The sequence below is a fragment of the Leucoraja erinacea genome, chromosome 23 (genome assembly GCF_028641065.1).
Source record: "Leucoraja erinacea ecotype New England chromosome 23, Leri_hhj_1, whole genome shotgun sequence".
NCBI lineage: Eukaryota > Metazoa > Chordata > Chondrichthyes > Rajiformes > Rajidae > Leucoraja > Leucoraja erinaceus.
In genome coordinates, this window is record NC_073399.1 from 11,010,210 (window position 1) to 11,035,714 (window position 25,505).

The 25,505-nt window shown below is 43.8% G+C and overlaps 1 protein-coding gene across 1 annotated transcript; it reads right to left on the minus strand.

Annotated features, from left to right (window-relative positions):
• Positions 1-332: 332 nt before the first annotated feature.
• ccdc137 (coiled-coil domain containing 137) lies at positions 333-19,062 on the minus strand. The gene is made up of 6 exons (XM_055653859.1): positions 18,930-19,062; positions 17,011-17,138; positions 13,232-13,472; positions 12,201-12,283; positions 9,769-9,848; positions 333-3,276 (listed from the first exon to the last, which is right to left on the minus strand). The coding sequence occupies exons 1-6, from the start codon at positions 18,995-18,997 to the stop codon at positions 3,073-3,075; spliced, it is 804 nt and encodes a 267-aa protein (XP_055509834.1). The 5' UTR covers positions 18,998-19,062; the 3' UTR covers positions 333-3,072.
• Between the last annotated feature and the right edge of the window lie 6,443 nt (positions 19,063-25,505).

A 25,505-nucleotide genomic window follows, 5' to 3' on the forward strand; every position in this document is an offset into this window, starting at 1 on the left:
CTGTTCCTGTACTGTTTCTACGTAATATACCCGGAAAATGTACAAGATATACAACAATTATTAAATATCCTCCTACTTGATAGGAGATAGCATGTTTAAATCCAACTCAAAATTAAAATCTGGAAGAAAATTGCAATGCTGGTTGACACAAACTGCTGGAGTAACTCAGCGGGTCAGGCAGCATCTCGGGAGGAAAAGGAATGGTGCTGCCCGACCCGCTGAGTTAGTCCAGCACTTTGTGACTATCGTCAAAATGGATGACTTTTGGTTTGAAATATTCTGAAAGTTTCTGACCTCAAAATGTCATTTCTACAGAAATCTGCAGCAAACTCTTCTCGCAAAATCTTTCAATATTTATTGTCAGGGTAGCTCGTAATTTGAGGTCTTCTACATTGGAAGTCTGGTGTGAAAGAGTTTGCAATGTAAATCATGCTGCAGCACATGATGTAAAACTAGATTTATATATGGCTGCTGGTTATCAAAACATAAATCATTTACTTCAGAGTTATTAGCCAGGCACCAACATACTTTACAAGCTAAATTTGTATCCCCATTCACATGCTTTCACTGGAAGCTATTACAAATAGCTGCTATCTCATTAAAAAAAAAACAAGTCAAGCAAATAACAGACAAAACCTTCTTAAAACATGAATGATCAACAAAACGCTTCCAGAAAGCTGCATAATAGTCAGAACTCAACCGATAACTGTGCTAGGGAAATGAGGGTAAACAGCTCAGCAGTAGACAGAGTAGGTTTGCAAATATCTGGACACGAGGAACTGCAAATGCTGGAATCTTGAGCAAAAAAAAACAAGGTTAATTCCCGGGATGGCGGGACTGTCTTATGTTGAAAGAATGGAGCAACTGGGCTTGTATACACTGGAATTTAGAAGGATGAGAAGGGATCTTATTGAAACATAAGATTATTAAGGGAGTGGCCACGTTGGAGGCAGGAAACATGTTCCCGATGTTGGGAGAGTCCAGAACCAGGGGCCTCAGTTTAAGAATAAGGGGTAGGCCATTTAGAATGGAGATGAGGAAAAACTTTTCCACCCAGTTGTAAATCTGTGGAATTCTCTGCCTCAGAAGACAGTGGAGGCAGATTCTCTGGATGCTTTCATAAGAGTTAGATAGAGCTCTTGAAGATAGCGGAGTCAAGGGATATGGGGAGAAGGCAGCAACGGGGTACTGATTGTGGATGATCAGCCATGATCACAGTGAATGGCAGTGCTGGCTCGAAAGGCCGAATGGCCTACTCTCGCACCTATTGTCTAAAAACCACAAAGTGCTGGAGCAATTCAGTAGGCCTGGCAGCATCTCTGGAGAATATAAATAGGTGGCGTTTCGGGTCAGGACCCTACTTCGCTGCTGGATGCTGACTGACCTGCTAAGGTAGAAACATAGAAAATAGGTGGAGAAGGCCATTTGGTCCTTCGAGCCAGCACCGTCATTCAATATGATCATGGCTGATCATCCAAAACCCTCGTTCCTGCTTTTTCCCCATATCCCTTGATTCTGTTATCCTTAAGAGCTAAATGTAACTCGATACTCCAGCACTTTGTCTCTTTGCTGCTAATAAGTATGTTGGATCACATCTTGCATTTTGCATTGGATTTTATTAGGCTAAACTACTCCTCATTGATTCAATGGTCGTTGGCATTTCTCAACACTTTCCTCCTCTATTGGTCCACACGCAGACTTGATATCTTTAAATGAGCAAAACATTTTTAAACGCAACAAGTTTAAAATAATAAGCCAAATATAAGATGGCGCAGCGGTACAGTTGTTGCCTTAAAGTGTCAGAGACCCGGGTTCGATCCTGACAACGGGTGCTGACTGTACGGAGTTTGTACTTTCTCCCCTTGACCTGGTTGGTTTTTCTCCGGGGTCTCTGGTTTCCTCCCATACTTCAAAGACGTTCAGATTTGTAGGTTAAATGACTTGGTATAATTGTAAATTGTCCCTAGTGTAAGTGTAAGTGTGCGGGAATCGCTGGTCGGCGCGGACTTTGTGGGTTGAATGGCCTGTTTCTGTGCTGTATTACTAAACTAAGTAAACAATCATCGTGAAGGCATCTTAGATTCAAAGTTATAACCAAGGTCGATTGCGATTTCCAAACGAAGAGCTTTTTTTTCAGGCAGCCAGACATAGAGAGAATTACAAGTATAAATCCATGGTTCCACAAGTTGAATGTACTACCATCCTTTTTCATTCCTGCCATCGAGATGAAGGTATTTCACTCCTGCCATCGGGAAGTAAAGCAGTCTGAGACCTGTAACGTCCAGGTTCAGGAACAGCTTCTTTCCAACAATCATCAGGCTATTGAGCACAACAAACTCCAACTAATGTCTGGGTTGCACATTATTTGAGATGTATGACAATAGACTACTTTATAGCTGGAAATGTATAAGCTCCTACCAAATGATAAATCATTCTTTAATATATCAAAATGGTGCCACTCATTAAATAAAAGATCAGCAGCCATTCGGGAGTGGAATTCGCTGGATTGTTCTCATAAAATGACCTCCTTCCCCGCTGCCACCATTTTGAGAATCATTAGCTGGGAAGATTGCTGTTGATTCAGCATCTTTTGTCTCTTCGTCTGAAAAAAAGGGTCTCGACCCGAAACATCACCCATTCCTTCTCTCCAGAGATGTTGCCTGTCCTGCTGAGTTATTCCAGCAGTTTTGGTGCATTTTAACTGTTTAGTTTAGGTTATGTTTAACCAGCATCTGCAGTTCCTTCCTACGAATCTTTTTAGTTTAGTTTAATTTAGAGATACACCGCGGAAACAGGCCCTTTGGCCCACCGAGTCCGCACCGACCAGTGATCCCCGCATTAACACTATCCTATAATTTAGGTTTATACAAAGCCAATCAACCTACAAACTGGTACGTCTTTGTGAGTGTGGGAGAAAACCGAAGATCTCAGTCACGGGGAGAACGTACAAACTCCGTTAAGGTAGCACCCCTGGTCGGGATCGAACCCGGGTCTCTGGCACTGCAAGCACTGTAAGGCAGCAAGTCTACCGCTGCGCCACCGTGCCGCCATCTTCGCATTGTCCATGCTGTTCTAACTCTGTGTCAGAGCTTGCAGCTTTTGTTTCTTCAGAGCTCTATAGGCCTTAATGACTCTCTCCCGCTCCTCCAACATGATCCTCTGGCGAGCCATGGACATAGTGGGCAAGTTAACATTTCGGGTGGTCTCCTTTGTCCGTTCTGTGCCATACTTGTCCTCCCCAATCAAAGATTTCAGAAGCAACTGTCGGCGACCAGGCTAGAAAAAAAAACAAAGCGAGTTTAACCACAAAAGAATGGAGATCACAGAATCCTTTCCTGCTGATAAAAGATTAGACTTCACAACCCCAAGGCTAATGGCATGCACTTAAATATTTCAAATTCTTTCAAAAAAAAAGTTGATATGTAAAACCTACACTAGGTTTACTTTCATCGCCACGAGTGGATTAAAATCTTAAATCACAAAGCTCTAACATATGGAATCATTATTATGCGTATTTACTAACATCGTCATAAAAATGCTAGTCTTCAAAAAAGCTATTTGGTCCACCCATCTGCTCTGTACATTTTATTTTTATGCAGGTCTCCTGCTGTTCAATATTTTAAAAATAGGTTTTTTGTTGCGTGTCAATATCTTTCTTCATCAAGCAACCCTTCAATGTGCTTTAAAAGCAGTTGTCCAATTACTTGAAACAATGCTGCCTTACAGAGCCAGATTTCTTGACTACGGGTGCTGTCTGTACAGAGTTTGTACGTTCTCCCCGTGAAGGCGTGGGTTTTCTCTGGTTGCTCCAGTTTCCTCCCACACTCCAAAGACGTACAGGTTTGTAGATTAATTGGCTTTGGTAAAAATTGTAAATTGTCCCTAGTGTGTGTAGGATATTGCTAGTATATTGGGTGTTGCTGGACAGCACAGAAAACGGTGGGCCAAAGGGCCTGTTTCCGCTCTGTATCTCTAAACTAAATAATGTAAGAGACTCCCAGCTCCAACTATAAACTGGCATGCCTTCACGATGCCTTTTGATTTGACTTGCAAAGGAATTACGGACAAATTACTGTTGGAACCTCCAGCTTTTCTTTAGTATCGTACTTCAGGGAAGTCAGGCTGAATGTTTTTAAATAGCAGCAGTCCAACTTTAAATTAGTGTATTATGGGAAGTATGTGAAGACATTCCGGCCAAACAGAGAAGATTTATGAGAATGGTCCCTGGGACGAGGGTATACAGGTAGAAGGATCGACTAGAAAGACTGGCACTGTTTACTGTGGAGAAAGATGAATATCTGGAATTTTTGCATTAGGGTTGGGAGGTTTTGAACACTGTAGATATTGGAAGACTGTTCCCACCGTGAACAGTCCCAGTTATAAAACAATGAGGAAAAGAAGTAGGAGTGACACAAGAAAAGGCTCTTTGCCTTACTCTGGACATGATTGAAATCTTGAATGAACTGTCAGCAGATGGTCAGAGGACAGGTTTTATTGCATCTTCAACAAGATGTACCATCCTACTAACAACAAGAGAGCAGTCCTGAGTCTCAACCTCATTGGAGACCCTCGCACTATCTTGAACCAATCAATCAATCAATCAGTTTTATTCATCACATACACAAATAAGTGCAGTGAAATGAATTTGCAGTGAAACTATCCTACCAACAACTGGAGAACCGTCTTAACTACTATCTACCTCATAGGTGACCCTCGGACTATCTTTGATCGGACTTTGCCTTGCACTAAACCTTATTCGCTTTATCATGTACAGTGGATGGCTCGATTGGCAAGGAAAATGTAAGCAAGGCTACAGAGAAGGGCCAGAGAGCAAGTTGCTCTGGTATCGAGCTAGTATGGACAGGGTGGGCCGAACAGCTATCTCCTGTGCTGCGGTTATTCTGTCGGATCCCTGGATATGGACCATTAGATCCTGATCATGTTCAATGCTAATCTCAATTCAAGAAAAGCTTCCTTCCTTTTTGAAGACTAAATGCCCCATAAAACAATTACAAAAGTAGATATTTATTTCCATCGCAGTATATGTTAAGATCATTAAAATATCCTACAATTATAATCCTGCACCTTTTTAAATGTTTTCAACCAAAAGCTGCCTTTAATTTTCTCCTCACTTCCTTGCAGTTTGTTGTATTTGCCCAAGACTGCGAGTGATCCCAGGTTATTTAAGCACAATCGAAAATTAATCAGCTTGGAACATTTCCATTTAAATCTTTCTATCTGGTGTAATGAGTAGTCCCTGCACCGTTACACACAGTCTTAATACTCTAAAAACTATAATGAGGTGATGCAGTTGAGGTTAAACAAACATTCTCTTATTCATGAAAAAGAATAATGTTAAATGCACAAATATTGTAATCATATTTCGCCATCATGTACAAATACACATTAAAATCCAATGACCATCAATTCCACTCAGAACATTTATAAAAGGTGACTGCATAATAATTGTCATTCCAATGGTAGAATCCTAAAGCAATGAAACAAAATGCCTGATCTGACTGGATTGATAAGTAGTTTAGTCTAGCGTTATAGCATAAAAACAGGCCCTTTGGCACACTGAATCCAGGCCGACCATCGACCAACTGTTCACACTAGTTCTAAGTTATCGCATTTTTTTTCACATCCACTCCCTACACACTGGGGGCAATTTACAGAGGCCGATTAACCTGCAAACCCGCACATCTCTGGAATGCGAGGGGAAACCGGAGCACCCGGAGAAACTTAGAAAATAGGTGCAGGAGTAGGCCAGTCGGCCCTTCCAGCCAGCACCACCATTTAATATGATCATGGCTGATCATCCAAAATCAGTACCCCTTTCTGGCTTTTTCCCCCATGTCCCTTGATTCCCTTAGCCTTAAGCCCAACTGTCTTGAAACCATCCAGTGAATTGGCTACCACTGCCTTCTGTGGCAGAGAATTCCAGATTCACAACTCTCTGGATGAAAATGTTTTTCCTCATCTTAAACATTCTTAAACTGTGAGCCCTGGTTCTGGACTCCCCCAACATCGGGAAATTTTTTCCTGCATCTACACTGTCCAATCCTCTAAGAAATGTATATGTTTCTATAAGATCCCCTCTCATCCCTCTATATTCCAGTGAATACAAGCCCAGTCGACCCATTCTTTTATCATATGTTAGTCCCACCATCCTGGGAATTAACCTGGTGACCCTTCACTGCATTCCCTCAATAGCAATAATGTCCTTCCTCAAATTAGGAGACCAAAATTGCACATAATACTCCAGGTGTAGTCTCACCAGGACCCTGTACAACTGCAGAATTTGCTCCTAAACTCAGGTTCTCTCACATTGAATGCCATTGGCTTTCTTCACTGCCTGCTGTGCCTTCATGCTTACTTTCAGTGACTGATGTACAAGCACACACAGGTCTCGTTGCACCTCCCCTTCTCCTAATCTGGCACCAATCAGATAATAATCTGCCTTCCTGTTCTTGCCACCAAAGTGGATAACCTCACATTTATTCACATTATACTGCATCTGCCATGCTTCTACCCACTCACCCAACCTATCTAAGTCACCCTGCAGCCTCATAGTATCCTCCTCGCAGCTCACACTGCCACCCAGCTTTGTGTCATCCGATAACCCACGCAGTCACCAGGAGAATGTGTAAACTTCACACAGATAGTGATGGAGATCGAAATTGAACCCGGATCTCTGGCACTGGGAGGCAGCGACTCTACCAGCTGTGCCACCTTACAGGTGATGGATGTTCGGCCAAATATTGTGGCCTGACCTGCTGAGTATTTCAGGCATTTTTCTGATTTTATTTTACATTCCCAGCATCTACAGTTCCCCCCCCCCACCGAGTTTCATAAGCACCAAGGGCGACACGGTGGCGCAGCGGTAGAGCTACTGCCTCACAGCGCCAGAGACCCAGGTTCAATCCTGACTACGGGTGCTCTGTGCACGGAGATTGTACCTTCTCCCCGTGACCTGCGTGGGTTTTCTCCGAGACCTTGGGTTTCCTCCCATACTCCAAAGGCGTAGAGGTTTGTAGGTTAATTGGCCTTGGTATAAAATATAAAATGTCCTGTGTGTGTGTGTGTGGTGTGTGTGTGTGTGTGTGTGTGTGTCATGTGTGTGGTGTGTGTGTGTGTGTGTGTGTGTGTGTGTGTTGTGTGTGTGTGGGTTATTGTTAATGTGCAGTCATCGCTGGTCGGTGTGGGCTCTTGTGGGCCGAAGGGTCTGTTTCTGCGCTGTATCTCTAAACTGAACCAGTGGAACTAGGGAGTGAAAATTGGTGGCATACTTTATCAGCATTCATGTATGGGTGACAAGGGTTAGTGATTAGTTTGGAGGTAGGAAATGGAGAACAGGGATAAAGGTAACACATTTAACAAGGACGTGACAAACAGTATTCCCCAAGTATCCGAAGAGAAGCTTTTATCAATACAGGAGATGACAAAACAGTGAAGCTTTGATCAATCATGCAGATGACTAAATTCAGACACACAGCAATTGCATTAAAAAAAAGTTAAAAAGGGCTATGCAGGGATTAAATGAAATTAAAACCCAATGCCAGGACACAAAGGGTAATACAAGCTGGAGACTATTGGAATGTTGGGCAATATCCCAGTGAAGCTGCAATTAAGACATGATGCTACACTGTCCTCAGGATGTGTGTTCAGTTTTCAGGACCACACCTTACAGAAGATATCTTGTCTTATACTGGGAGTGGCACAGCATGAAACAGAGGTTTCAATTGAAAGAACAAGTTACACAAATTTGACGTATTCCATCATGTTTAGAAGACTGAAGGTGCATTGATCGGAAAGCTTTAGAGAGACATGGGCCAATCGCGGATGGGTGGGATGCGTGGATGGGGTATTTTGGTTGGAGTGGACAAGTTAGGCCGAAGGGCCTGTTTCCGTGCTGTATGGCTGTGTGACACCATGACTCTAATCTAACTGAAGTGGCTAAAATTACAGCACAATTTGATTGGTAGAGAGCAGTGGTTTCATCTTCAGGTGGAAATCCAGAACATTATAATCATAATATAAAATTAGAGCTCAGTCATATAAGGAATGAAGCGCTTTGTAATGGGGGTAGCAGAAATCTTGATTTCTTCTTCATCCCAACACAGTATCACTAACATTTAATGAAAACTGGATGAGTTTATAATTGCTACACCAAGAGTGACAAAACAATTAGGCAAGTTTATCCGAGTTAGCTATAGGGAACTGATCGACGATCATTTAACTGAAAGATGGGAACAGGAGGAGGCACAAAGTGCTGGAGTAGCTCAGCAGGTCAAGCAGCATAGTTGGAGAACATGGATAGGTGGCGTTTCGGGTCGAGACCTTTCTTCAGATTTAATTGATTTAGGGATAAGCCGGATAATTTCCGGTTTTATAGATCTAGGAAAAGCCAGATATGATAACAGCATGTCATTTGTTAAGACTGAATTACAGCATTCTCATAACACGCAGATATGCATCAGCTGGTTTACTCATTAATATCCATTGAACCTCCACATATTTCCCATAACAGGTTGTCAATACTTTACTTTGTTTATCCACCTACATTAAAAGCATGGATTTGTCCAAAAGAGGAGTCAAGTTACAGGTTGAAAGCCGTCACAAAGGAACCTGATTCATGGGCAATTTTTAAAAGTCAAAATAGCATATGTGCTGAAACTAAAAGACAAGTCTGCTGTAAAGGGTTTATATAAAAAGGAACAAAGGAACAATGAGAGCAGGAATTAAAACAGAATTTCTAGCAGGAACCAGCACACATTGAAATATTCATTTATTGGTTTATTACTTCTTTGACTTTTGTTACTATGTTATCTGTATGTGTAATGTGTTTAAAAACCTGTTTGTAAGTTCATAAATGTGTAGGAAGGAACTACAAATGCTGGTTTAAACCAAAGATAGACAGAAAAAGCTGGAGTAACTCAGCGGGAAAGGCAGCATCTCTGGAGAGAAGGAATATCTCGACCCGAAATGTCACCCATTCCTTCTTTCCAGAGATGCTGCCTGTCCTGCTGAGTTACTCCAGCTTTTTGTGTCTATCATAAGTTCATAATTAATTGGAGCAGAATTAGGCCATTCGGCCCATCATGTCTACTCCACCATTTAATCATGGCTGATCTATCTCTCCCGCCTAACTCCATTCTCCTACCTTCTCCCTATAACCCCTGACCTCCGTGCTAACCAAGAATCTATCTACCTTTACCTTACAAATATCCATTGACTGTTATGCTGCTGCAAGTAAGAATATTATTGTTTGATGGTCAGTACATACTCTTGAATCTTAAATGTTGACAAACACCATATTGGACTTCTACTGACTGGTTCATGGCCTGGCTCTGCAACGCAAACACCCGGGAACAAAGGAGATTACAGAAGAGTGGTAGACACTGCCTCGTCCATCACAGGCACGGATTCAATAGATAATAGATACAGGAGTTTGCCATTCAGCCCTTCGAGCCAGCACCGCCATTCATTGTGATCATGGCTGATCATCCACAATCAGTACCCCGTTCCTGCCTTCTCCCCATATCCCTTGAATCAGCTATCTTTAAGAGCTCTATCTAACTCTCTCTTGAAAGCATCCAGAGAATTGGCCTCCACTGCCTTGAGGCAGAGAATTCCACAGATTCACAACTCGGTGGGCCGAATGGCCTGTTTCCAATTTGTAGCTCGAAAACTACAAACAAATACTCTAGATTCTTGAACAGTTTTGTTTTGGCATTATTAAAAACCTACAAGAAGAGAAACGTTTACCATATTGGTAGCCTGGCTCTTCCTGGGTTGAGCGGTGAGGGTGGGTGGTTGCATGGCCACTTCTCCAAATGCCACTACGTCTGCAAACAAGATCACATCCATTTAGTGAAATGAGTTTTAATCCAACAATGGAATCTTAGAGCACAAACATACTTTACTTTAGACTCTTGGAGATACAGTGTGGGAACAGACCCTTCGGCCAATCAGGTCCATGCAGACCAGCGATCACTCCGTACACTAGCACTATCCTACACACTCGGGACATTTTACAATTTTTACCAAAGCCAATTAACCTACAAACCCACATGTCTTTGCAGTGTGGGAGGAAACTGGAGCAGCTGGAGAAAACCTACACGGTCACAGGGAGAACGTACTAACTCCATATGTAAACAACATTTCACTCTCACAGCTGCTTGCCTCCATCGTATCCATTCTGATAATGTTACTTTCCACAACAGTGTCTTTGATATTTCACTTCTCTTGAACTTATGCTTTCAAGTTGAACATCAAACAGTACAGCACAAGAACAGGCCCTTCGGCCCGCAATGCCTGTGTTGAACATAATGCCAAGACCAACTCTCAGCTGCCTGGACATAATCCATATCCCTCCATTTATCCATGTGCCTATCCAAGTCTCTTAAATGCCACTCTGTCTCAAACACCACCCTGGGTACTTTGCTCCAGGCATTCAACACTCCCTGTGTAATAAGTAGTAATAATAAAAACTGCCCAGCACATCTCCATTAACCATTGTCCCTTACACCTTAAAGCCATGCTCTCTGGTATTTGATTTATATTAAATGCCACTATGGTATCTGCCTCCGCCACCACCATGCATCTAGGCGTCCACCAATCTGGAAAACTTGCCCCGCACATCACCTTTAAACTTTCCCCTTTCACCCTAAAGCTATTAACCATTTCTCTCTCGACAGATGGTGCATGACTCGAGGCCTATCCCCGATCTCTTTTCGATGTTTTTAAACATTAATACAACTGCTTCCCAAAATTTAGCCGTATAATTATATATTGAAGTTTGTCCCACAAATCTGACCAGACTTTTTCTTTAGCACTGAAGTTCTGCTGTTTGAACTACAAAGTGACATGGTATATTAATGCAAAATGTCAGTGCAAATATCCAGCAAGCATCTCTCTAAGGAGAAGGGAAAATGAAAGAAAGTCCTCTGAATCTTCTGATACCTCGACTGTTCTGTGGCACAGCCCACAAGCGGTTCAGGATTCACAGATGCTGTGCAGTGCGAGTGGGTGAAGTGCCCCATCTAGTGACTGGATAGAGTGAATGTGGAGAGGATGTTTCCACTAGTGGGAGAGTTTAAGACCAGAGTACACAACCTCAGAATAAAAGGACGTACCTTTAGAGAAGGATAAGAAGGAATTTCTTTAGTCAGAGGGGGGTGAATCTGTGGAATTCATCTCCATTGTCGACTGTGGAGGCTCCACCAAGTCAATGGGTATTTTTAAGGTGAAGATTGACAGATTCTTGATTGGCATTTGTGTCAGGGGTTATGGGACGAAGGCAGGAGAATGGGGTTGAGAGGGCTACTATAGATCTGCTATGATAATAGACTCGATAGGCCAAATGGCCTAATTCTGCTCCTAGAACTTATGAACTTAATGGAAAACAATTCCAGGACTACAAATTTACTGAAAAAGCTGAACCACTCTTGCTATCAGGCATCTTATGGGTCCAAAGAGAGAGGTTGGCAATATTACATCTCTGTCCTGTTTTAGACACGTTTGCTCTGGGGAAAACCCTATCTATGTCCTTCATAATCTTGCACACTTCTATCAGGAGCATCTTCAATCTACTTTACTTCAAGAAAAACAATCCCAGCCAAAGGCTCTCCTTTTAAGTAAAACATTCAATCCCAGAGAACATCCCGATTAATCTGAAGATAGACACAAAATGACAGAGTAATTTGAAGGTAGACAAAAATGCTGGAGAAACTCAGCGGGTGCAGCAGCATCTATGGGGCGAGGGAAATAGGCAACGTTTCGGGCCGAAACCCTTCTTCAGACATTCAACCCAAAACATCACCTATTCCTTTTCACCAGAGATGCTGCCTGGCCCGCTGAGTTACTCCAGCATTTTGTGTGTCTTTGGAATAATCCACCATTTGCAGTTCCTTCCGACACATCCTGATGAATCTCCTGTTTCATTCCTCCAAAGCAATCATGTTCTTCCTATAATGTGGTGACCAGAACTGTTCACTGAACTCCAAATGTTTTATAAAGTTCAACCTCCCCCTCACATGGCTCCACCCATCACTCACCAGTCTTTGCCCTACTTCTCCCCCCACCTCACATTAGAATCAGTCTGAAGAAAGGCCCCAACCCCAAAACGTCAACCGTTCTAATACCACCAAATAATGCACGAATAAGGAAGCAGCACACTACTTGCTACATACACTCACCTGTAAACATTTCTTTCTCCAGTTTCATCTCCTTTCTTTCAATTTTCTTACCAATGAGCCTTCTCAACCTTTTTTTATCGGATCTATTAAACACAAAATAAAGTTAATGGAGAAATGATAACTTTCTGTTAAAACATTTCAAAGATACTTTTATCCCTTGATCTTTCACAACACTTGCTTCATCCCCGGAGGCATCAATTCTTACCACACTCAGCATTTTCCTTCGATAGAATTTGACAGAAGAAGATCCATGTTGTGTGTTGCCCTTCTTACACTGTCAGGTATAATAGATCGCACTCTCTCTAGAGCTTGCAACTATGTATACTGAAAACATTAATAATATGGAATGGGACACTGTGGATGCAAAGGGAGGTGGTTTTTACAACCAAGACTTCAGCAAACCAACCGAATTCTAGGTGAAATATCCTTATGCATAATCTCAAAGAGCAGTCGACAGTAATAATAAAAATATAATATTACATTGCCTCTACAATTATATTACACATAACTGTTTATAGTTGAGCAAGCTGGAAGCTGGAAAGAATGCAGAGAAGATTTAAGAGGTTGTTACCAGGACTGATGTATAGGGAGAGATGAAGCAGGTTAGAATGTTCATCTTTGGCATGCAAGAGGCTGAGGGTGATCTTGTAGAAGTGTATAAAATAATGATGGGAATAGATAGGGTGGATGCAGTCTTTTACCCAGATTCGGAGCGCCAAGTGCCAGAGAACAGAATCTTAGGTGAAGTGGAAAGATTTAATAGGAACTGTTTTCTTTCTCCAACCATCTCCCAATCAACACCCCTACCCCCCACCATGTCCCCCTATGATTTGCCAGGCTCTGTCCTGCACCCACCTCTCTTCCAGCTTTCTCCTCATCCCCCACCACAATCAGACTAGTGAAGGGTCCTGACCCGAAGCATCACCTATCCATGTTCTCCAGAAATGCTGCCTGACCCGCTGAATAACTCCATATTAATGTTGTTTTTCGTAACGATATAATATTGTTTGTGCATTGATAATGGAACGTACTCCTTCTTTTTCTCAGACTTTGTGTTCACTGGTCCTTCTCCTTCTTCTTTCTTCTCCGTGTCCTCCATCTCAGGATAGCGTGGCAGCTGCTGGTTGCTCATGAACATTACATGCTTCGTCTCCTGCTCCATCCGCTGAATAAAATCTTTCACCGATTCCCTTTTCTTCCTCTTAAACTTCGGAACTGGTATAGTCCCAAAGGAATCGGAGTCTCCTGAAGTAGGCGTTCTGGTTTGTTTTGCTGGGTGTTGAAAAGAAAGCAAAATGATAGTTTCCTTTTACCCAGGCACACAAGAGCGGCACAGTGCTGCAGCGGTAGAGTTCCTGCCTTTCAGCACCAGAGACCTTGGTTCGATCTTGACTACGAGCGCTGTCTGTTGCATGCTCTCCCTGTGACCGCATGGGTTTTCTCCAGGTGCTCCGGCTTTATCGAACATAGAAACATAGAAAATAGGCGCAGGAAGAGGCCATTTGGCCCTTCGAGCCTGCACCGCTATTCATTGTGATCATAGCTGATCATCCACAATCAGTAACCCGTGCCTGCCTTCTCCCCAAATCCCTTAATTCTGCTACCCCCTAGAGCTCTATCTAACTCTCTTTTAAATTCATCCAGTGAATTGGCCTCTAATATCTGCTGTGGCAGAGAATTCCATAAATTCATGACTCTCTGGGTGAAAACGTTTTATCCCATCTCAGTTTTAAATGGCCTCCCCTTTATTCTTAGATTGTGGCCTCTGGTTCTGGACGCCCCCAACATTGGGAACATTCGTCCTCCCACTTTCCATAGACATGCAGGATTGTTGATTGATTGGCCTCTGTAAATTGTCCCTGGTGTGTAGGATAAAATGTGCAGGGGTGATCGCTGGTCGGCACGGACTCCTTAGGGCAAAGGACCTGTTTCCACGCTGTATCTCTAAACTAAACTATAAATGATTCTCTCCCACTCTTCTCAAAAGACATCTGTATGGGTACATGGATAAGAACGGTTTGGAGGGATATAAGCTAAACGTGGGTAAATGGGATCAAGTTAGATGGGGCACCTTGGTCAGCATGGGTGAGTTAGGCCGAAGGGCCTGTTTCCGTGCTGTGTGACTCTATGTTGATGCGAGTTCTTTTGTTTGTTATGGTACAAAACTGGGATAACATAGATCTTGTGTGAATTGGTGACCTTTGAGCGAGGGCTCAGTGGGCTGAAGGGCCCGTTTCAACTGTTCTGTATCTCCAAAATAAACCAAAGTTATTCAGTTAAATTTCCAGACCACAAATGGCCACTGTACAAGGGGTTTGGGATAGGGGCAAGGGATATATCACTGGTCAGTCCTTGGTTGAGAGGCCTTTAAGAGGACTTGAGGGAAACTAAAAAAAAATACCCACAATACCCACAATAGTGGTTGATATCTAAAACTCACTGCCAGAGGAGTCAGATCCAATCACCCTGTTTAGGAGACATTTGGACAGGCACTAAATTTAGTGACGCCTGGAAGGATATGAATATAATGTGGGCATTATTGGATAAGTGTAGATGGCCAAAAAGGTCAACATGGGCATGATGGGCCGAAAGGCCAGTTACTGTGCTGTACAATTCTATGTACTCTGGGATGAAGGAACAATAAACCATAAAGGAACAATTAAAAAAATACACCTTCGGGAAAGGGAGAAAATCAGCAAAATAATAAAATGCTTACTAATGGAAAAGTACCAAAGGCAACAAAGAAATCCCATCGCCAGGTTGCTATAATTAAAATAACTACTGGCTGAACAGCAAAGGAAATCTCAGAAATTCTGTCTTTAGGCATGTACAGTTAGATAGTTATATTATTTATTGTTTTTTTCATGCACCAAAAACTATACTAACTACATTAAATTAGTGACAATTAGTTTAGAGATACAGCGTGGAAACGGCCCCTTCAGCCCACTGAGTCGACTGCCGATCACCCATACACTAGTCTATCCCACACACTAGGCGCAATTTACAGAAGCCAATCAACCTACAAACCTGCTCGTCTTTGGAGTGTGGGAGGAAACCAGAGCACCCAAAGAAAACGTACAAACTCCGTACAGACAACACCCGTCATCAGGATCGAATCCATATCTCTAGCGCTGTAAGGCAGCAACTCTACCATTGAGCCAGTACGTCACCCCATAAATATAATTATGATTTTAATCATTATTTAATGTTCAATCGCAAAATAAATCTTTAAACCTAAAGTGCCAAGAGGATTAAAATTCTTGGTTTCACATCTGAATGTATGCATGCACATTGGTAGGATGCCACTGGATTAGATCAAAATTATGGAACTGAAGTAATATTTATCAATTATTAGGAAAAGGGAGACATGTATAGACATATATTCTCTGCGCAGGGACTGATGTTGCTCTCAAGTGAAATAAAAGACACGGCATTAAAAATATTGTTCAATAAGGTGCTGAACAAAGTGCTCCAACACCACTATCTGGTGGCCACCTCTCCGCTCAGTTTCAGCCTTCCAATCCTGACTTTGACAAAGACAACCTTCACCTGTTCACTGACTGCCTGTTTTAGGCCCCAGTTAGACACAAGGAACTGGAATCTTGCATAGAACACAAAGGGCTGGAGTAATTCAGCAATTCAGGCAGATTCTCTGGAAGGCAGGGATAGGTGATGTCTGAAGAAGATTGCCGTCCCGAAACGTCACCTGTCCATATCCTCCAGAGACTGGCTGAACCTCAAGCTACTCCAGCTCATTGGTCCCCAGCTTCTTGAATGAAATAAAATAAAGTTGTTTCAGTTGCTCATAAGGTGCGTCTGGACATAGTGGCAATCTCACCCACAAAAAGATTTGATTTATTTACCTGGATAAATCAAACCCACTAAAAGTCAAATGCACCATGTCAAGTCTGAGCAAACAAATCCCAATCCCAAGATAATCATACGATTAAGTCTCAAGTTAAGTTTTTATTTAGTATAGATATACAGCATGGAAACCGGCCCTTCGGCCCACCGAGTCCGCACCGACCAGCGTAACCCACACATTAACATTATCCTACACGAGGGACGATTTTTACATTTATACCAAGCCAATTAACCAAAGTTCTCAGAGAATACCCACTCGGTCACGGGGAGAACACACAAACACCGTACAGACCGAACCCGTAGTCAGGTTCGAACCCGGGTCTCTGGCGCTGTAAGGCAGCAACTTTACCGCTGCGCCACCCCAAAGTTAACAATGGTTATATATAGATTATGATTTCCAACAGAATTCAGGCGACCATCACACTACCGAGGGGGAGCTTGCATTTAAGATCGTAGGCCTAAGGACAGAATTAGGCCATCCGGCACTTCGAATCTGCTCCGCTATTCGATCATGGCTTACTATTTTTCCCTCTCAACTCCATTCTCGTTTATCTGTGCACTGTGGATGGCTTGATCGTAATCATGCACAGTCTTTTAAAAAAAATACTAGATAGCACACAAACAAAAGCTTTTCACTGTACCTCAGTACACATGACAATAATAACCAAAACCAAACTAACTAACCTATGACACCATTTTATTTCTAAAAAATGGTCCATTTCCCGATTTTCCCAAAAGGCAGAATCGCATCATCTGCACTTGAATCAAGAAACACGAGATGAAAATAATGAATTTTTAATCTTTTTTTCCCCAACAATTTCCATGAGCAAATTTTATTCTGTATCTCAAATTTCTGGATAGTGATTTGCGAATGTTGTAAGAACGAATTTCCAATACATTAACGACCATAACATGTCAGTCACCTGTAACACCAAGAAGACTTTACCTTCTTTTGTCTTCTTTCTTTTGGTCTTTTTCTTCATATTCTCTTTACTTCTCATTATTTCACGGAGTTTGTACGGAATCTCTTGCTCATCAGTATTTTGGGGCTTCATATTGCTCATCTTGGGTTGGCTATGGAATTAAAACAGCATTGTCAGTTAATCTTTGATGTCTAGTCTTCTGCCGCACAATTCGCAGAATCAGATCGGGACTCCCTCTCAAACTGCAAGGAACAAACTCAGGAATTTGAAGATCTGGAAGTAATGATGTCGAAAATTGAGATATTAAAGGAAGCTGAAACGACAGTGAGGAAGAAATAATTTGAAGTCTGAAGAAGTCCTGAAACATCAGCTATCAATGTTCTCCAGGGATTCTGCCTGACCTTCTTCTGAGTTACTTTTTTTTTGAAAACCAGCATCTGCAGTTCCTCGTTTATACAAGAAATAATTTCCCCTCAGGTGGGATGTTGTAGATTTTGTGAATATTGCCCACAATCTATAACCAGGCATTCAGCAGTGAAGTTAGAAACATGAAAGCATGAAGTTTGAAACTCTCACACACATCAGCAAAAGACACTACGTCAACTGTTAACTTTAAAACATAGAACAGTACAGCACAGGAGCAGGCCCAATAGCCCACACTGTATGTGCTGAATATGACACTGATTAACTATTCTTCTCTGCCTGCACATGATCCATATCACTCCATTACCTGAATATCCATGTACATATCTAAAAGCCTCAAATGTCACTATAGTATCTGCCTCCACCACCAACCGACAGCCCATTCCAGGCACCCATCGCACGGTGTAAAAATCTTGCCACACACATGTCCTTGTACAAACTCCATACAGACAGTACTCCGATGTCAAAGACTTGAGGACCTAACTTTGCCCCTCTCACTTTAAAGTTAGGTCCCCAAGTCTTTGACATCGGATTACGGGTGCTGTCTGTATGGAGTTTGTACATTGTGCCCGTGGGTTTTCACCGGATGCTACGGATTCCTCCCTCACTCCAAAGACGTACAGGTTAGTAGGTTAATATTCTTTGTCAAATGGTAAAAATGGTCCCTAGTGTGTGCAAGTTAGTGTAAGGGGTGATCGCTGGCTGGCACGGACTCGATGGGCCGCATGGCCTGTTTCCATGCTGTACCTCTAAACTATACTTATTCGCTCCCCACATATTAAGGCGCAATTAATCTACAAACCTGGGATTTGAGATATGGGAGGATACCACAGCACCCGGAGTAAACTTATGCGGTCACAGGGAGAACGCACAGACTCCACGTAGACAGCACCCGAATGTTCTCCAGACCCACTGAGTTACTCCAGCACTTTCTGAAGTTTGGATATGATGTGGATTATGTGTGGGCCGATAGGGCAGGCATGGCGTTATGGGCCGAAGGGCCTGCTCCTGTACTGATCTGAAGAAGGGTCTGGACCTGAAACGTCACCCATTCCTTCTCTCCAGAGACGCTGCCTGTCCCGCTGTGTTCTATCCCACACAAACAGCGAGGAGGCAGATGTCCAGCTCAGCCACCCAGAGAGTTGTGAATTACCCAGAGTTGTGAATCACCCAGAGAGTTGTGAATCACCCAGAGAGTTGTGAATCACCCAGAGAGTTGTGAATCTGTGGAATTCTCTGCCTCAGAAGGCAGTGGAGGCCGATCCACTGGATGCTTTCAAATGAGAGTTAGATAGAGCCCTTAAGGCTTGCTGAATCAAGGGATATGGGGAGAAGGCAGGAACGGGTACTGACTTTGGATGATCAGCCATGAATGATCACATTGAATGGCGGTGCTGGCTCGAAGGGCCGAACGGCCTACCCCTGCATCTATTTTATATGTTTCTATGTGGATCTCAGGAAGTAACCTGAACCTAAACCCCGTCCGTCCGTCCGTCTCATTTAATAAAGTCTCTCCCACCTGTCCCGCCGCTGCTGGGGCTTCCTGCGCGCCGGGGCTGCCGGCTTCGCGGCCGGGAATCGCCCCATCCCTGGGCCGCTGCACACACGCGCCGTCGCCGGTCCCGCCGCCCCCGTCACCCTTCACCCTTCACCCCTCCTGTTCCCGCCCACCGGCGGCGCGGCAGCCCATTGGCGGAGGCCTTGGTCGCATCCCATTGGCGGAGGCCTTAGTCGAATCCCATTGGCAGTCACTGCCGTCATTCACCGAATCCCATTGGTCAATCCGTCCGTCCTCCTCCTGTCGTCCTGTCGTCCGGCCGCTGCCATGTCCGTTGGATTCCATTGGTGTACAATTCGCCGTTCCTATTGGCCGCCGCCTGGGTGGGGATTCCTATTGATCCGACACGTCACCGCCTCGCGTTGCGTCGCGTCCCATTGGCGGACACTTTCTTCTTTCCTGCGATTCCCATTGGCCGAAGCGGGGGCGGGGGCGGGGCATAAGCGACTTCCGTTGCTAGGCAGCGCCTGGGCCTGGGCCGCGCCTGACAGCGGGGCAGCTGCTCACCTGCTCCCGGTGGTGAGTTACCGCCGGTTACCGCGTACCATACCATACGATACGATATAACTTTATTTATCCCAGGAGGGAAATTGATCAGTGGCGTCTGGGCCTCTGTGGGGTGAGAGTGAGACAGAGAGAGGGAGGGGGAGAGGGAGGGAGAGAGGGAGGGAGGGAGCGGAGAGAAGGGGGAAGGAGATACGCACTGAAGTGTGCGGAGCCTGAGCTTCATGGAAACATAAAAACAATAGGTACAGGGGCCCCCTCGAGCCAGCACCGCCATTCAATATGATCATGGCTGAACATCCAAAATCGACCACGGCGACCTCTGCCACTGGGGAGGGTTGCGGAGGATTGCAGTCCCCGTGACTCACACTCCTGACTCGGAATCACCCCGGCCGGTGCTCTGAACCTCGCCAGCGATCCACCCTCACTCCCTCCCTCCACCAGCAATCCCACACCAGAAGGACGACACGCAGGGAGATTCAAGGTCATCCCACCACCAACCTCCTCGAGTGCAAATGAGGAAGTCCCTTGCTGCCGCCTTCATCTTGTGTCTGCATCAAGGAGAAGGTCAGAGGAATAACATCGAAGATAAGACACAAAATGCTGACGTAGCTCAGCTGGACAGGCAGCATCTCCGGAGAGAGGGAATGGGTGACGTTCCAGGTTGAGACCCTTCTGGGACCCAGTCTGAGGACCCAGAAGGGTCTCAACCCGAAATGTCACCCAGATATAGGTGAAATGCAGGCAGGTGGGACGAGTGCAGCAGGCAGGTGGGATTCTTGATTAGTAGGGATGTCAAAGGTTATGGGGGGGAAAGCAGGAAGCTGGGGATGAGAGGGAATGATAGATCAGCCATGATTGAATGGTGAAGTAGATTTGAAGGGCCGAATGGCCTAATTCTGCTCCAAATACTTATGAACTTAGATGGGCATCTTGGTTGGCTTAAGCAAGTTAAGCTGCGGAGTCTATTTCCGTGCTACATGACCATGACAATGATTATAAGCACAATCGTACATAAGGAAAACTACAATTAAGGTAATGTTTAAATCGAAATGGGAAGCACTTCCCCCATAAGGCCACAAACCCAAACGTACTACTCGGTTTGAGTCAATGGCATTTGATTCTGTCATTCACTCTTCTGGATATTAGTGTAAGCTAAGTTGGGACTGGTCTGGGCGAGGTTTGTTTGACCAAAGACCTCAATGTTTGGGAAATCAGGTTGGCTGAATTTCCTGTGTGATGCCCCAAAGTAATTCCCAACTTCTGCAATATTGTGGTTTGGCAGAATCCTGCTGGTCTTCTGGTCACATTTTATTGCACTAGAATTGCCAAATGAATTTGGTTAACTGCCAAGACAATTTGGCAGGAAACCAACCTCTAGGTTTCAAAAGCTGGTAAATCTATTAGGCTGTGCTATTTCACTTAATCATCAGCCAGAATGATACAATCACCTATTTGTTGATAGATACAAAATGCTGGTGTAACTCAGTGGGTCAGGCAGCATCTCTGGAGAAAAATAATAGGTGATGTTTCTTAGGACTCTCAGTCTGAGAGTTACTGGTACTTTAAAAGGGACGGGGGAAGAGTATTGGATTGTTGATTGACTGACTGACTGACTGACTGACAACAATAATGAAACTAAAATCTCTCGTAAATGAAAACCGGAAAAAATGCAGCTGTTGGAAATCTGAGACAAAAACAGAGAATGCTGGAAAAACTCATCAGGTCAGCCAGCATCTAGGAAGGGAAACAGTCAATGCCAACAATTCATCACCAGAACCCAGAAAGAGGGGGTTGCCAGTAAATTGGCAGTTATTTGGTGGAAATGTGAGAGAGGATGTGAGAGGGAGTGTTTGTGAGAGGATGACTCAAATGGCTGAATGGGAGCAGTTCCCAGCACTGGCTCTTCTCAGTCTACATAATGAATTGTTAAATCGTAAGGTGGTGGGATCTCTTGACAGGCTATACGTGCATGTAACATAAGAAAAACTGAGCTAAAGTGGTATGAAAATGGAAAATGCTGGAAAAGCAAAGCAGATCAGGCCACACATGCGAATAGAGAAATAATTAATGTTTCAGATGAAGAATCCTTCAGATCTGAGAAAAAGGGAAATAATTAAGTCTGGGTGGCAGCAAAATATGGGTGGGACCAAGGGTGTGTTTCGGGTAGTGATGACGTGGCAGTCGGGATAAGGTATAATGGTTGCGACACTTTCATATGGAGGACGAAAGAGAAATAAATTTGCATTCATCTAGCTGGTTAGATGGTCTCAGTGTAAAGAGACAAGAGTGTTTAAATGTCCTTTGCATCTCTCTGAGGGATAAAATGAGTCTTATCCAAAACGCAGTAGAAACAAGAAACTGCGGATGCTGGGCTTTATGCAGAAAACCACCACATTCAACGGTGCAGTATTTCATAAGTGCTGCATTGGTATCGGCCAAACTTTCAGTTACTAGGATGGGTCTTCAACCCACACTCTTCTGCTAAGCCTAAGCTTTTCACTGTGCCTCGGTACACGTGATAATAAACTAACTCTGAAACTGAAGCCGTAACTGATACCGAAGATAGACACAAAAAGCTGGAGTAACCCAGTGGGACAGGCAGCATCTCTGGAGAGAAGGAATGGGTATTGTTTCGGGACAAGACCTTTCTTCAGACTAGAGTCTGGGGAAAGGGAAACGAGACCTATTCCTTCTCTCAAGAGATGCTGCCTGTCCCACTGAGTTACTCCAGCTTTTTGTGTCTAACTTCGGTTTAAACCAGCATCTGCAGCTCCTTCCTACTCATAACTGATACCACTGAGGGTAGAAAACAGAAGGCTGGCTAGAAGTGCGTTGGTATAGTTTTGAGTTAACAAAGACATGACTGAATGTTTCAACAGAAGATAAGATCAGGGTCAGGTGGGATTAGAGAGATAGTCTATTTCTGGTGATGTAAAGAGACTCGATCAGCCTCTATCAGTTGCAAGGAAGATGACGAAAGACAAAATGCTGGAGCAACTCAGCGGGACAGGCAACATCTCTGGAGAGAAGGAATGAGAGACATGTCAGGTACAGACTTTTCCTCAGACTGAGTCAGGGGAGAGGAAGACTAGAGATGTAGAAGGGTAAGGTGTGAAAACGACAGATCAAAGCAGACGATGCTCAATAAATTATATATTTAAGAAAGAACTGCAGATCCTGCAGAAGGGTCTCGACCCAAAACGTCACCTATTACTTCGCTCCATAGATGCTGCCTCACCCGCTGAGTTTCTCCAGCATTTTTGTCTACCATCAAGAAACTATAGAACGGTTCATTGGTGGCTGAGGGGAGGTGACTACGAGGCATACAATCAGTAAAATTAATCTGGACGGTGAAACTAGTGGGTGTGGGACGGAGAGAGAGGGAAAGAAAGGATTACTGGAAGTTAGAGAAATCATTATTCATACTGCTGGGTTGTAAACGGCCCAAGTGAAATATGAGGTGCTGGAAGATGATGGTTGGGAAGTGGAGTAGGTGGGGACAAAAGAGGGTGGTTTGGGACTTCCTAACATTTAGTTGGAAAAAGAAAATGCTTCCCAACATTGCTGTATGTTGGACAAACCAGGAGACAATCTGCAGACAATGAAGGAGTCAAGAGAGATGAAGGAGATCACAAGCAAATATTGTACATTACAGCCGATGCAGTGAGCAATAATCTTCCCTTCTTTCTTCCTCAGGGAGTGCTTTGACTACTTTCGACACTTTTCTCCAGTAGGATCAGGTGGATGCCAAGCTTGCCTCTTTCATTTTGCACATCTGGACTTGTACGATCTCTGCAGGTACTATCCTCTTGCCGAACTATCGCCAACAGCAAACGTTTTTTTAATCACTTCACAAACCCGAACTACACAGAAAACAAAGAAAACACCCAGACCCATCTTAAACATAAAGAACTAAAGAACGGGGGGAATGATCAACTTGGGGTAAAATGCAAACATCTGCCAATACCCCCCACCTGGTGCTGTGAGAGGGGGTGCCACAACTGTGTATGGATTTCATATGCAGAAGAAATGTCAGAATACTACCAGGATGCTGGACTAAAAGTCGACAAGGCCATTGACGAACACGTTAAAGATGAAAATCTGAAGGCGTTTATTAAAATGGAAATAAAATTGCAACAGAAATTGTAATTCTAAGTATCGGAGCATTTTTAAGCGTATATTTTATTTGAATTGCAGTGTGGCTCAAGTGAAGTAGGGACGTTGGATTTTACTGACTGCATGCCTTGTAGTCACCTTCCCCTCAGCGAACAACAACATGTTTTATAGTTTCTTGAGCATTGTCTGCTTTGATCTATCATTTTCACACCTCACCCTTCTATATCTCTAGTCTCCCTCCTCTGACTCTCAGTGTGAGAAAGGGTCTGGACCTGACACGTCTCTCATTCCTTCTCTCCAGAGATGCTGCCTGTCCTGCTGAGTTACTCCAGCATTTTGTCTATTGTCATCTTCTTCCTCGCAACTGATAGAGGCCGATCGAGACTCTTTGCATCATCAGAAATACACTATCTCTCTAATCCCACCTGACCCTGATCTTATCTTCTGCTGAAACATTCATTCATGTATTTGTTAACTCTAAACTATTCCAACGCACTTCCAGCCAGCATTCTGTTATCTACCCTCAGTGGTTATGAGTAGGTAGGAACGGCGTGTCGCTACACTTTTCCAAGCCACTGCATAATGCAGCGGCGGAGGACACTGTGTTTGACCGGGCCGACCCTGCAACGCCCGCCAGGGCAACGGGCCATCATGGTCAGGTCAAGAACCTTGCACTTATAACAATTGGAACTGGAAAATGGCGCCAAACTGGCGACTGCATACAGTCCCTTCCCATACTGCTGCTATACTCTTGTACTGTATCAGAGATGTTTATCAAAGATGTATGTAAGTGCTTATCTACAGTGATACTTGTACTGAACTGTATACAAAGCTGAATTTCACTCGAACACAGTCTTCTTGTCGTGTCGCTACTCTTTTCCAAGCCAGTGCATAACGCAGGCTGTGGCACATGGGTTGAAGACCTTGAGATCTTTTGGTTTGCAGGGCTTTGGGAGGAGGGGCAGGTACATAGGTGTTCCATAGTTTGGGTTGCCTCCTCGCAGTCATATTCGGTTGGTCCACCGTTATTGTACTCCCACTTCTGCATGAGGGCTTTGCACCGTCAGGCAATTGAGGCAGAGCCAGACTGGCCATGTCTCTCGCTCCCAATGGACTCCACAGGGTGTGGTGTCAGTGTGTGTGGGGTTTTGCTTGTAGGTGTGTCACCCAAGCATCTATCCTACAGGTGCGGGGATTATCATCCAGGGGTTGAACCATGTAGGAAGCTATTTCTAGATTTTTGGTGCCTGGACATGTTGGAAGAGTGGGTGACGAGGGTGATGCTTGTGCTTGGTACGTTCCACTTTTGAGGATACACTCTATCGCAGTACATGTGAAAAATAAAATCCCACACCATTACACTGATGAGATTGCATGGTGATCAGCATCTGAAAGTGAAAGCTAAGCTAACACCTTTCAAAACAATTAGAACCACACTTTAAATCAGTGAAGAGAAATCTACATTGTCTCTGGGTGTAAGAGAACATCCATGAAATAGAGAATAGGGAATTGATAAATGCATTCTTAAAGACAAAAAATGTAACCGCATAAGGAGTGTCGTGCACAGAAGCAATTATTGCACTTAACATACCAAGAGCTCGATGGATTCAAGATTCAAGAGAGTTTATTGTCATGTGTCCCAGATAGGACAATTAAATTCTTGCTTTGCTTCAGCACAACAGTATATAGTAGGCATAAATAAATACAGAACAGATCTGTGTGACCATATACCATTGAATAAATATATACAAATATATTCGAAAGGACAGAATAAAGGTTTAAGTTGTTTTCGTTTTGATGCTTTTAATTCATGTCATAAGGAATAGTAGAATTAGGCCATTCGGCCCATCAAGTCTATTCCACCATTCAATCATGGCTGATCTATCTCTCCCTCCTAACCCCATTCTCCCGCCT

Coding starts and splice junctions, on each gene's coding strand:
- ccdc137 (XM_055653859.1), bottom strand. CDS start 18,997: ATGGGGCGATTCCCGGCCGCGAAGCCGGCAGCCCCGGCGCGCAGGAAG. Junction 13,473..17,010: donor AAGAAAGAAGACAAAAGAAG/GTAAAGTCTTCT, acceptor TTCAACACCCAG/CAAAACAAACCAGAACGCCT. Junction 3,277..9,768: donor AGAGCCAGGCTACCAATATG/GTAAACGTTTCT, acceptor TTTTTTTTCTAG/CCTGGTCGCCGACAGTTGCT.